Here is a 14,365-nt window from a genome sequence, read left to right on the forward strand (position 1 = left end):
TTTTAAGGTTTTCTGACACCGAGACTCATTTTCTTCAATTCTCCAGCTGTGGTCCTTGGAGAGTCTTTATCCACTCAAACTCTCCTCCTCACCGTGCATTAGGACGATATAGACACACGTCCTCTTCCAGGCAGTTTCGTAACATTTTATGTTGATTGGAAATCTTTTGCTGCACATCAGAAATATATTCTTTGTTTTTCTCATTGTGATGGATGATTAAGGGAATTTGGGCTTTGTTTTCCCTCCTATTTATATTTCTGTGAAACAGGAAGCCATGGCTGAATAATTTTATTTTCATAATCACCCTGGAGTGCTAAAAACTGTGAATATGAATGGGAATATACTTCAGAGATATTTTTCTCTTAAGAATTTCTAGGGGTGCCAATAATTGTGTCCAACGTATATTTGAGAAAGACATTTATTTCATAATGATATTTCCCCCCATTCTTACTATCCAATGAAAGGTTAGATTTTTGTGAAATATTTTAAATAAAAGATCAAAAGGATTAACAATGCAGATTAATTTTCACAGCCTTCTTTGATCATATTTACCAAGGGTGCCGATATTTTTGGCCATGATTGTATATATATATATATATATATATATATATATATGTGTGTGTGTGTGTGTGTGTGTGTTTGTGTGTGTGTATGTGTTAAGTACAGTAGTACTTAACTTTTAAGTACTAAAATTATCAACTGAAAATTAAAACAGAAAAAAAACTATAACACACACATAAATATATAAAACACAATAACTAAGAAAATGACAAAAGCACATAACAAAATGACTAAAAATGAAAACAGAAAACAGAAAAATAAAAGATAATATATCCAAATATAAATAAAAACTATAATGGTATCTAAGCTACTAAAATAGCACTGTTGATAATATATCTGTTGTTACATTTAGATGTATGCTGTATCTAATCAAGCCATATGTGATGTTATATTTGGACAATGTCGTATTTGATTTGATTAAGCAGTATGTTATATTTAATGGTTTTATATCTGATTGTGATGTCATATCGGTTGACGTAATATTTTATGATGCCATTTCCAGTGACTCCATTTAGTGTTATACCAGATATCTCTCCAAACACAGGAACGCAGTTTGGAGTTTGCACCGACTGCATTTTAAACTGAAGCCAAGTCGGGCTGCTCGGACATAGTGTGTGTATGTGTGTTTTCCTTCAAATTAAGCATATTACAGCCCAGTCCCAAGATCTTTTCAGATCTTATTAGTCAGACGTATAAGATAGCGTCTTCAGCCAAGTTTCTTAGAGCAGTGCAAACGTTTGACCTCTTCTGTAGTTTTGTTGCAGTTAGCAGGGGCAAGTCATTGGTTATCTTGTTCCTTGCCTGAATTGTCATAGTTAAGTTGCATAAATACAGTTATGAGCATAACAATCAATGTACAGTAAGTGTGAGTGTAAGTATGAGTGCGACTGACGCGTTTAACAGTGTGACTGAGTGAATTTTGTTTCTCTTTTCCCCACATGTCTATGTTTCCTTTGTCCTCACAAACTACTTCTGCTGTCTGCTGTATGTGTGTGTGCTGCGATTGTGTGTGTGTGTGTGTGTGTGTGGCACTCGCAGGAGATTTGGATGGCCACTGGTGGGATCACACAACGTGGCATAGCAGCGATGCTTCCTCCATGTCTTTGGTGAGACATGCGGAGCCTAATGTCCCACCTCTTTCTCTCTCTCTCTCTCTCTCTCACACTCTCTCTCTCTCTCTCTCTCTCTCTCTGTCACTCTTTGTCATTTCATGGTTCTTTTGATTTATTTTCACTTCTGCATGTTTTTTTTTCTTTCTGTTTTTATCCCATGTCTGTAGGGGACAGTCAAAGGGGAAAAAGACAAACTTTTGAGCAGTCACACATCTTATCTGAGGGCCAAAAGAAAATGGTGCGCTTTGGGGGCCACTCTTTGGAAGAAGATGCTGAGTGGTGTGAACCCCAGGTTAAAGACTCGGGGGTTGATACATGCAGTAGCACTACCCTAAACGAGGAGCATAGCCATAGTGAGAAGGTACTGGGACCTCTCTAGCCTGCATTGGTTTGATTTCATTTGATCTTGTTTTGTTTCGAACTTTTCATTTACTTCATTTTGTTCCATTTTCACATGGTCTTTGTTTTGATGTCGCTAATATTAGGTCAGATCTTCTTTTTGAATGTTACAGGGATAGTTCACCCAAATAATGAAAATTCTGTCTAGTTCTAAACCTGTTTGACTTTCTTTTTTCCTCCGTGGAGTGCAAAAAGTGATATTTTGAAGATGTCCAAGCTGCTATTTTTGTAAAATAAAAGCAGACGGTGACTAAGAGCTGTCAAGCTCCAAAAAAGAAAATGATTGTTTGACTTGTATGCAATATTTCAGATCTTCTGAAACTGCACTACCATTCAAAAGTTTTTGGGGTCTTTTTTATTTTTAAATTAATACTTTTATTCAGCAATAACTCATTTAATTGTTCAAAAGTGACAGTAAAGACTTTTAGAATGTTACAAAAGATTTCAGTGGAAAATTACAATTTCTTTTGAACTTTTTGAACCTTTTTCTCAAAGAATCCTGAAAAAAAAAAAAAAAAGTATCATGGTTTCCAAAAAAATATTAAGAAATGTAAAGATGCTGAAAATTCATTTGCATCAATATTTCATAATATTACTAATATCATTCTATTTTTGATCAAATAAATGCAGTCTTGGTGAGAATAAGAGACATCTTTCAGAAACATTGAAAAACCGACCCAAACTTTTGAACAGTAGTGTTGATTTCTGTGAGAAATGGACTGAAATTTAATTTGCATTCACATTTGTCTTCCTTTGAATCTCTTACTTTTAATTTGCATTTATGTAATCTTGCACATGACGTTTAGTCATGTGACTCACAGGAACTAATGGTGTTCAGCATCGTTGGTGTCAAAACATGCTCATATGGAAAAGAGCTGCATGAGCATTCTCCTTTTGTGTTCCATGGAAGAAAGAAAGTTATAAGGGTTCAGCACATCATGAACAATTTTGATTGAACTATCCCTTTTTTTTAAGTTTTAAAAAAGTTTTCCTGAGTTTAAATTTCTGTTCTTCTGTGGCAGTAGCTGGGGAGCCTCTTGCTTGCTCTGTTATCGTTTGCTTCTTAGCCGCAGCTGCCGTAGTCGACATAGCAGCGAATCACTCCACCATGTGACTGTGTGTTTTGTCATGGCACTTAGAGAATGTGGGTTCCCCCGTCAGCTGCATGCCCTCTCAGCCTCGTGTCTTATTGCCGTGTTAGTGGCCCCGTCAGCCGCGGTAGGGCCCCGGGCCCCAGACCCCCTCACTGGTTGGAATCCTCACTCCTTCCCCCCTCTCCCACACGCTCACGCTCCAGGAAACTCGCTCTGAAACACACGCTCACTCGCTCAGAGACGGCCAGCCAGGATTTGTTTTGCCACAAAGTTTGTTTTTCTTTTTTCCCTTTCCACTGTCATATTCCTTTGCTCTCCATGTTATGGATCACTGGTTTCCACTGTTTGTGTTCGTGAGCCTTTCCATGCTGTTCTCCTCGCTTTCAGTTTGAACATCGTCTGTTTCTTCTTCCATTATTGGGGCTTGTGTTTGCTGGATGTGGTGCTGGGGTTCGGCTGTGGTGATGGAAGCGGGATCTGTCCGCCATGGGGGGGCTGTTCTCTGCATGTGATGGGTGCATGTCACTCCCTTAAGATCACACAAACTCTACACCACCTAGAGCCAAAAAATTACATTTATGAAGCATTTATGAATGCTCTGGATTCAGTACATGTTAAGCTCTCCTAACCTAATTTTGGCCATTTTGTAAAAATGCACTAACAGTCAATTTTTTTTATATATATATTTGAAAGAAATTAATACTCTTATTCACCAAGGATGCATTAAATTGATAAAAAGTGACAATTAAGGAATTTATAATGTTACAAAATTTCAAGATTTCTGTTTCAAATAAACTTCCTGAAGACTCCTGAAAAATCCCGGTTTCCATAAAAATGTAAATATTGCACAGCAGTTCTCAACATTGATAATAATAAGCAAAAAAAAGTCATATTAGAATGATTTCTGAAGAATCATGTGACACTTGAGTAGACAGAAGTAATGATGCTGAAAATTCAGCTTTGTCATCATAAGAATAAATACTTATATATATATATTAATACAGAAAACACTGTATTAACTAATTTTTCAAATTAGCTAATATAGACTACTAAAGTACATTTTACAAGAAAATACCATTTCAGTCCTTTTACTTAAGTTTCCCCATTTAATTCAACGTGTTACTTGCTGTTTTTTTTAAGTATTTGTGAAATTTGCTATCAATTTCTGGGTAAAAATGGTTTCAATTTTTTTTTTTTTTCAGTACAGTTCATTTAGAATGTAATAATAATTCACAATGTTACCATTTTACTGTATTTTTGATCAAATAAATGCAGCCTTGGTGAGCATAAGAAACAAAAACATTTAAAAAAAAGACCCCAAACTTGTGAATGCTACAGTAAGTATAAATGACTTCCACATGACGGGAAATGGAAATTTATGGGGCAAGGCATTATACCATTACTTTTTAAAAGTATAACCACATTAAACATTATATTTGTGATTGCTTACTTTTTTGCATTACAGTATAAAACCATTTTAGCAGTATTTTTTCAACGATTAAGGAATTTGTGTGATTTTTACATGAAGCAAACTGTGTCCACAAGGAATAACGGCAGTAACATGTAAGTAGGATGTCATCTCACCAATAAAAGGACGATTTAGACAACTTTATAGCTAAAAAAACCCCCAGCCAATTTGTACGAAATAAGTAATATAAGCACTTTAGCAAGAATGCAAGCTTCACATTTTTACTTTTAACCATCTGGAATGCCTTGCCCCATAGACCTCCATTATATTTTTCTACTGTAAGCATTTTTGGTATGTTTTTACCAACTGAGGAACGATTCAAAATTATTTTCTGTGGTAAGTGACAGCATGTCGTAGATGTTGTCCGTATAGGTTAACTTGCATTAAACCCAGATCATTCATAAATCTGTTTCCTATTTCATATTTGAAATTGAGCATTAATGTGTTGTATTATAATAGAGACATTCAATTAATTTAAACACATTTAAAAATTTACATTTGGAAAACATGCATTTTAAGACACATTCATAGACATATTTTAAAACAGGTTTTTTACAGCTAAATCGTAAAATAGACAGTTTATCCAAAAAAAGAAAATTCTGTCATCATTTATTCACCCTCAAGATTTCAGGTTCTAATAGTGGCTGACATTTCAGTTTGTTCCTCATGCAAAGCTATCCTATCACTTCAGAAGACTTGGAATAGAGCACATAGTCACTTGGATATGGACCACTTTGCGCTCTAGTTTGACCAATAGAAAAACTCATCAGCCGACTATTACTATTTTCTGTCTACTTTTGTTGTCTCCTTACGCGGTTCACGGAAAACAGAAAATCATACAGGTTTGAACAACATGAGTAAATGATGACAAAATTTTCATTTTGGGGTGAACTAATCCCTTAAGCCTCTAGGAAACATTATTTGATTTGTCCCAGACGTGTGGCTTGCTCCCATGAAACACCTGCAATCACAACAGAGTTTGTGTGATAAATCAGATGAAATTCATCTCAGCCTTCCCCGCACCAGCACTGGCAGCTTTCTGTGTGTTCTGGAATGATGTTTGTTGTGGTTTTGACCTGACAGCACCCGGTCACATGGCAGCCCTCCAAAGATGGAGATCGACTCATCGGCAGGATCCTGCTCAACAAACGCATGAAGGACGGCAGCGTTCCCCGTGACTCTGGAGCTCTTCTGGGACTGAAAGTGAGTCGCTCTTCCTCCTGTGTGGGCATGTGATTTTGATTTCACACATGGTTGTGTAGTTAAGTAATGGCAGTAATTCATTCCTGCTTTAGTATAGTTCAATTTACTGAGATTTGCAATGATGTAGATGAGCTTGTTTCTTCATTGGAACAGATTTAGAGAAATTTAGCATTACATCACTTGATCACCAGTGGATCGTTTGGAGCGAATGGGTGCCGTGAGAATGAGAGTCCAAACAGCTGATAAAAACATCACAAAAATCCACAAGTAATCCACTCCAGTCCCTCAATTACCATCTTGCGTGATTGAAAAAATTTGAGTTAAAATACAAGTCCTCTATCTATAAAATGTGCCTCATCTGAATCAGGACAGAAATATGCACAAATCAAGCACCGTTTACATGCAAAAACAGCCCAAAGCAGCTCTAAGCAAATATTAGGATATTCTCCAAATCTGTTCCAGTGAAGAAACAAATCTACATCTTGGATGGCCTGAGGGTAGGTACTTTTTATAACTTTTTTTTTCCCCTTTAATACAAACTCTGTCGAGAACATTTATGTTGATTACTACAGAAAAAAATTATTTCCTACCATTTTTAAAAAGCATATCCATTGTGGGTCTTCTAGAGAAATTAAACATGGCCATGGATTTTAAAGGGTTGAAATCATAAAAGTTAAGTTGATATTTATAACAATGTGAAGCATGTTCATAACCAATTTTACTTCAGTAATCTGAGTAAAACAGGATACTGAACAAAAAATTGTAGAGTGGGACTGTTCATTTCAAAAGTGGACTAAGTTATAAAAAAATGATAAATTGTGAACAAACATTGTATTACTTGCAATAATGAGCACTGATAAAATAAGATCAAAAATATTCCATTAACATTCAAATTAATCTTAAGGTTCCAAAAGGTTTTTTTTTTTTTTTTTTTGGTTCCCAAAAGAACCTTTCAGTGAACAGTTCTCACTTTTTTCTTAGTATGAAGAATCTGAAGAAACCTTTTCCATTATAAAGAACCTTTTGCGCTATCAAGGTTCTTTGAATGTTAAAGGTTCTTCACGGAATCATCAATGCCAATAAAGAACCTACATTTTTAAGAGTGAATGCATATTGCTTTTAACAAATGTGCATCGAGAAAGTCTAAAGTTTAATAGTAATTTATTGTTGACATTAAAAGAGCAAAAAAAAAAAAAATACCATGGTTACAGTAAAGCTCTTACAGTGGAAGTAAACAGAGCTGTGCACTTCCAGGGTTTAAAAGCAGAAATGCAAAGCTTGTATTTGTTGTTAAAGCACTTACATGGATTGTTCAGCGGAGTGGAGAGAAACAGAGAATCGTTACTGATAACAAACTTTCTGAATGGCTGACTGTGTGTCAGCTCAGTGCTACCGTGTGCATTATATCCGTTACCAGCAGCAGTTTGTCAAACACACACACACTCGCAATCGCCCTCGGCTCCATTCCACTCATTATGTAAAGCCATCTTTATCCAGGAGGCAGCTCGTAATCTTCTTTGTATGTTTGCATTGGGCTGCCATTAGTTGGGATTTGATTTGTATGATGCGCACAGAGCGATTGGTCACATGGTTTATGGAACAGACCTCCAGGCCTTTTCCAACAGTCGGTTCTTTCAAAAGCACAGACAGAAATAACACACACACCCTTGAAAGTCTCACTTTTTATTGTTCAGTGTAACTTGTGCAGTTTATTTTGAAACAGATTATTCTCTCTGAACTCTAGTATCACAACAAAATCTGACGTAAATAAAAAAAAGCCAAGAACTATTGAAATATGTTTACTATTTTGACTTTTGTAGCTATTTTTGTGATACCTACAATGTCAGTGAAATTTCATTGGCGTTTCTTGGTAGAAATGTTGGCACAACAGCAAAAACTAATATGCTGTAGTTTCAGCATGATTAGTTCATTATCTAAACGTTTTACTTTGTCTTTTACAGGTGGTTGGAGGAAAGATGACAGAGTCCGGGCGACTTTGTGCGTTCATCACCAAAGTAAGGAAAGGGAGTTTAGCGGATACAGTTGGGCATCTCAGACCAGGTACATGCTATGTTTCAGTATTTCATATACTACCATTCAGCAGTTTGGGGTTGGTACATTTTTTTCAAAGGCTTTGGAAAGAAATGTCTCTAATGCTGCTGATTTGCTGCATAAGAAACTTTTCTTCTTATTATTATTATCAATGTTGAAAACAGTTCAAAGTTCAAAATAACATAATTTATTTCAAATATTTTTTTGTAACAACGTGAACTTTTAGTGCCACTTTTTTTGTCACTTTTAATCAGTTTAAAATATTTATTTAAAAGAAAACCTAATTACCCCAAATTTTTAAATGGTGGGTTCATATTAATCTGACACTTGCGTGTTTGATAACAAAGTTGTAAGTGATTTTCTTGTTTCATAGGTGACCAAGTCCTTGAGTGGAACGGCCGACTATTACAAGGAGCCACATTTAAAGAAGTTTACAACATCATTTTAGAATCAAAGCCAGAGCCTCAGGTGGAACTAGTGGTCTCACGACCCATTGGGTACGGCGTCCTCTACAATGTTCTTCAGTGTAACATCAAATTAACAGAAATTACATTTACAAACATTCAGTTACTGTGAATGCAAAAGATGCAACAAATGCCTCTAATATAGAATATTATGCTGATGCTGATAAAGAAGAAATCTAATTTTCATCACACAAGGAATGCCGACACAAATAGACAACATATTTTTTCTTTGCGTTTTCCTCGTTTGCTGCACACAGAAGCAAACATGCAGTGCCGATTTGCAAAAAAATGTAATGAATTGATCAAAAAGACTTGATCAATTTAGTCTCAAGTCATCAAAGTTTTAAAAGAATTGTCAACGAAATTTATCATGTCTAATTTGAACCAACATCCTTAAATTTTCTATTGTTCTTATTTGTGTTGTAATAATTTCATTCTGTATAGGCCTCAACAACATTTTATGATTAATATTAGTCTTAATCATAACACTAACATGCTTATGAGCCTGCCTTAAATTTTTTATTATAATAGTCTGATTTTGCAATATGCAAGATGTTTTTCTCCTCCTTACAATACAATTACATAGTATTGAAGGTACCATGTTATGAGAAATTCAATTTCCCTTGATATTTTCAGACAAAATATACTGATGAAATATACTGTAACTTTTAAACCGAAAACTTCCTTTTTAATTAAAAAAAATAATAATAATAATTATAATTTGCAAACTTGACATCTGGCATCTGATGAATAACAATAAAATCATGCGATTTTTTTTTCTCTTCTTTTTCATAACATTAATAGTGGACCTCAGGGGGAAAAAATGTCCGATATGACCCTTTAGAGTACCTGCTGGCTCAGATGAACAAACAAACAAAACTCAGACTGCCCTCAGTTTAGCCTCCTAATCATCCTAATTGTAATTGTAAAGTGCGTATGACCAAGTGAACTCTCTTTAGATTGTGAAATTGGGCTGCTGCCACAAACTTCACATCAAGACTAATGTAGTGCTCAGGGTCATTAAAGCACATGTCATTGATTTCTCTGTGCCACTGTCATTGCAGCGATATCCCCAGGATACCAGAAAGCACACATGCACAACTGGAGTCCAGTGAGTACATTTTCTCAGTCTAGCTTGTATAAACGATGAGATTCTGTGAGACATTAATGAGACATTTCAGCAGCTCTTTGACAGAATCTCTGATTAGTTTTGCGTTTTTCTATTTTACACTGAATCTTTGAAGGTTCAAGTTCATTTGAGTCACAGAAGATGGAGCGCCCCTCCATATCCGTCACGTCTCCCATGAGCCCCGGAGTGCTGCGAGACGCCCCTCAGTACTTATCGGGACAGCTTACAGTAAGTTTACAATAATCACATCCTGTGCAGGGGATAGAAAGTGTTTTTAATTAAAACAAGTTTGATTGCAGCTGTAAAATGTAGGTCAGTATGTATTTGGATGAAGAGTAGCAATAAAGTTTGCTGAAAACTAGAGGTTTTCAGGCTTGTGGAACAAAACCATATTTCCATCATTCACAAAACAAATGGATAAAGTATTGCTTACACATATAATTTGCATAATTTGTGCTTTAATTTGTTGTCATAACATTAACAAAACTTCCTATCTTCATCATGAAGGAAAAAGGGTTAAAAAAAATATGAAATTCCCTAACTTTTCCATTTCATTTCACTTAAATGGCTTTAAACAGAGATGAAAGCATTGGATCAGTAATCAGGCGAAGCTGCTATAGTCTCCTCAAACCTGATCAGGTTACAGTCAGTCCTCATGCAGCCCATTGTGTGTGTGTAAAAATACCCAGGATGCTTGTAGAACATGACAAACTCCGGTGTAAAGTGCACCAGCTGGTTGATTTAAGCAAAACAAATGAAGTGTGGGTTATTCCCTACTGTTTGGATGAAAAAAATCAATGAATTCCACGAATGGTTGACCAAAATGGGATTTTCCAGTGGCTGATACCGATATCTAGAAAGCAGGGTGGCTAATGATAGATTGATAGAGGATAGATGGGTAGTTTTGGGTGGACGGTTAGACAAATGAATGGACAGTTAGATGCATGGATGAATGGCAGGATGGGTTGTTTTGGGTCATTGCCGCTAATCTAGAAACGATTGGTGTATTATTTATATTTAAAAAAGATGTTTTCTCATATTCTTGTTCTGTTTCTCACCAAATTCGATCATTTCTAACACTATATGGTGTGTATGTGTTTGTATGTTGAATAACAATCTTGTTACTTTGTATTTTGCTGAGCAGGAGATTCAATGTAAACAGCCATGTTTCCGGTGAAGAGATGCCCATTGAGCCTTTTTAGAAGAAAAGACATGACATTCCTATCTTTTAAAACAACTTTTTTTTTTTTCATGGAACTCAAGAACCAAATTAGAGGGTTGTGGGCCACACTTTGGGAAACACTGCTCTAGAAAATGCACAGGAAATATTCGATCCTAAAATTTAAATGTATATCAGAGTCTTGAGCATTGAAGCTCATCACTAATTTCCCAATCTCTGAGGAAGAGATTGCAGTTAATTGCATTATAATGAAAATGCTAAAAGAAATCAAAATGTTCCAGTGCAGTTTGTTCTATAGCCATTGTCTTTAGATTGAATCTCCTCTCGGCTTTCTTAGTGTTGCATTAACAACTGGTATTGTCATTTCAGGTTTTAGTTTTATTGCATTTCTCTTCATTGTTGTTTTTCATTCACTTTACTTACCCAGAGCCAAAGCCTTAGTAGAAGAATTGAGCCTTTTAACCCTAGAGTTCAGGTAATCGTTGCTGTCTACTAAATACACTTCTCTTCTATTGCTTTAATTCATTGGATAATGCACAGATAATAACTTTATTATCTCAGTTTGAGCATTCAAAGACTTCTTTACCTGTTCATTGCTGTTGCTGTTTTAAGCATATTTTATCTGATTGTAAGGCATAAATCATATGCATGCAATGAATTAGCACAAAAATATTTTAAGAGACACCCGAGTGTTGGCAGATGTGGAGTAATGACGTAACGCCTCTAGCCCTGTGAGACGTTCACCTGTGGCGTTTGCCTGGGCAGAGGAGTACTGTGTCTCTTTAAATGTTTTAGTGATGCAGAGTTTGTCGGGACATAAAATTTTATTCTTTTTCCATGTAACATGAAACTGCATCGAATCCTGATACTCATCCATACCGTTTAGAAAGAACTGATTCAGTGTACTTAATTGTTTTGGAGATTCATTCATTTGCTGACTGATTCAAAAACTGTATTTCACATTTGTAATTATACTAATCGTGCTAAAAACATTTTTGTTCAGTACTAACACTGCTGGAAGTTTCATGTTGCAGTTAAAAGGATATGTTAAAGGTACTGTAAGTTATTGTACGCACAAAATATCACTGCTAAAATTGGTGTCCTAAGAAAGTGTACGGGTCTCTGTGATAGCAAAAAAACAAACAAAAAAAAAAAACACGTTTTTAGCCTGTCAGAAATCTAGCCAATCATAAAGTCTCCCTGCCTGTCAATCATTTTGACATCAAGCTGGCTGACATGCTTTTGTAGAATGGAATTGGATAAAGGACTATTTCGGTTTCTAAATCTAGCTCAAGTGTGCAAAATGTCTTATATAATTTTACAGCACCTTTAAGAGTCCCTGTTTTATTTATTTTCCCAAGCACAGAGATGTGTGAAATAAGCAAATTGTACCCACTTGTACCTGAGGAAACATGATGTGCATGATTTTAAGATTGTTTGTAGCAAAAATCAAATGGTTTTCAGACATTTTCCCTCAGCAATATTGCAGATTTTCTATTTTGGGCAACATTATTGTCCTTAATGCACAGCAACCTCTGGTTCTGTTGGGGATTTTGTAATGGTACAGTTTGTTTGACCTAGCTCTCCTTGTAACGCATTGCCTTATCTTTTTTTACATAAAGTATGGAACGTCCTTCATTGCATGTGTTACTCTGCGGCCTGAGACATTTGAAGGCATTTACTTTATAGAAAGAGTTATTTTCCTATTACTACAAGCAAGTATGGGCTCTGGCTTAGAAGATCTAGCATTTTATTTGTTATGTTTGTGTTGTTTCTGTGTGTGTTTGACTTCTAAGTATTTGTCTGTCATGTCCATACTTGTCTGAGAACCAAGCTTGGCCTGTCACGCATCTTAGCATGTGCAATACTACGATACAACGCATATCAAAATCTCTTTTCTTAATGTGTTTAAATGAAGCAGCTGACGATGTGAAGCCTGAGAACACAAGTCCCTCTTTATCTCAAGCAGGCTCTGATGTTTGTCCCCCTGCAGGTCAAACTTTGGTATGACAAAGTCGGCCATCAGCTAATCGTCACCATACTGGGTGCAAAGGACCTGCCTTCAAGGGAAGACGGCCGACCACGCAATCCTTACGTGAAGATCTACTTCCTCCCTGACAGAAGGTGAGATTAGGGCAGTTATGCCAATAAGACTCACAGTGCAAAATAAAAGCATCTAATAAACAGTTATGGCTGTGTTCAGAATGACACACCTTAGTCACACTATTTTTGCTGTATGTAATATGTATATTGTGCACAGTTTCTATACGTATGACCTTTTTGGCAAAAATGTGCAGTATACAAAATACACTGAAATACCAATGTCATTTTAGTATTATTTATATACTATTACACTTGTTATTAATAATTTGAATGTTTTATTTTTATTTATTTATATATATATATATATATATATATATATATATTTTTTTTTATTAGTTCTAATTTTCTTTATTTATATTTTATAATATTTATATTTTATTTTATTTCAGTAATATTTTTGTTAATAATTTTTTCAAATAATTTACACTAATAGCCCTGTGGGATTCTATGTCCCACAATGTAATTCAATCAGTTTTTTACTCACAATATGATTCGACTGCCAAGATAAACATTTGAATACAAAATTGGTGCAGTATGCAGTAAGCACTATGCTAGCATTCCTTTCTGAAAGCAGCCTATGAGTAGATCTTTCATGTCTCGCTTAACGCTCCCATATTCCCGTGACATTCTTCAGCTTGTTGAGTTCAGTGTTTGTTCCAGGGTTATTTTACCATGATGGTAAATAAAAACAGTTTGAATCATTGTTTCTCCAGTGACAAAAGCAAAAGAAGAACAAAAACGGTAAAGAAATCATTAGAGCCCAAATGGAACCAGACCTTTATGTATTCCCCCGTCCACCGGCGGGAGTTCAGGGAACGCATGCTGGAGATCACGCTGTGGGACCAGGCCCGGGTCCGAGAGGAGGAGAGTGAGTTCTTGGGAGAGGTGAGGACAAGATGAATCATGCTGTGAAATATTCAGAAGTTTAGGCTTCTTCTACCAGTTGATCACTTTTTTTTTTTTTTGTATTTGCGTACCATTTAGTGTTAGATAAATCTAAAATGATTTTGCTACAATAATAGATCTAACTAGTGACAGTTTAGATCACAAAAAGTCTGCATAAATAATTACAATAGTAATACTAATCATAATTATTATTATTTTGATCAAAATTAAAATATTTCTAATGCATGTGTGTTATTGTAGTAGTTAGCTACATGCAGTGTCACATTAAAATCTCAAATTTAGAGGTTCAGTGACATGCGCTGAATTTGTTTTCGGGATAAACTGATATGTTGTCATGCATTTGAATGTGAAACAAATGTTTGTGTATAGATCCTAATAGAGCTGGAAACAGCGCTTCTGGACGATGAGCCGCACTGGTATAAGCTACAAACACATGATGTCTCATCGGTACCCCTGCCCAAGAGCTCCCCCTGCATTCAGAGACGAGCGCTGCATGGAGACAGTCCCACACGCAGACTGAAGAGTATGTCTCTCTCTATACTCTATCTCCCTCTGTCTCTCTCGCTCACATCTTTTATGCACACAAAGCAGAAACATATGACAGAAAATCTCAGGTACATGTACTGCTCATATATAACTGTTTAGCATTTTTGTATATAATAATAACTACTTGTACTAGTTGTATGCAAGCACA

At 35.8% G+C, this 14,365-nt stretch overlaps 1 protein-coding gene across 28 annotated transcripts in view; it reads left to right on the plus strand.

Annotated features, from left to right (window-relative positions):
* Positions 1-14,365, plus strand: part of rims2a (regulating synaptic membrane exocytosis 2a) — a 175,052-nt gene that overhangs the window by 86,161 nt on the left and 74,526 nt on the right. For 13 of the 28 annotated variants that reach the window (XM_058746410.1, XM_058746408.1, XM_058746411.1 and 10 more), the window contains 10 exons: positions 1,841-2,034; positions 5,718-5,837; positions 7,799-7,898; positions 8,263-8,386; positions 9,418-9,464; positions 9,598-9,710; positions 11,090-11,137; positions 12,656-12,786; positions 13,458-13,650; positions 14,041-14,194. In XM_058746410.1, the coding sequence (XP_058602393.1) occupies positions 1,841-2,034; positions 5,718-5,837; positions 7,799-7,898; positions 8,263-8,386; positions 9,418-9,464; positions 9,598-9,710; positions 11,090-11,137; positions 12,656-12,786; positions 13,458-13,650; positions 14,041-14,194 (1,224 nt within the window). Of the gene's footprint in view, positions 1-1,599; positions 1,668-1,840; positions 2,035-5,717; positions 5,838-7,798; positions 7,899-8,262; positions 8,387-9,417; positions 9,465-9,597; positions 9,711-11,089; positions 11,138-12,655; positions 12,787-13,457; positions 13,651-14,040; positions 14,195-14,365 lie in introns of all 28 variants that reach the window. The other 15 variants (XM_058746441.1, XM_058746418.1, XM_058746438.1 and 12 more) reach the window with 7 other exon arrangements.

Source organism: Onychostoma macrolepis, chromosome 16 (genome assembly GCF_012432095.1).
Source record: "Onychostoma macrolepis isolate SWU-2019 chromosome 16, ASM1243209v1, whole genome shotgun sequence".
Lineage (NCBI taxonomy): Eukaryota > Metazoa > Chordata > Actinopteri > Cypriniformes > Cyprinidae > Onychostoma > Onychostoma macrolepis.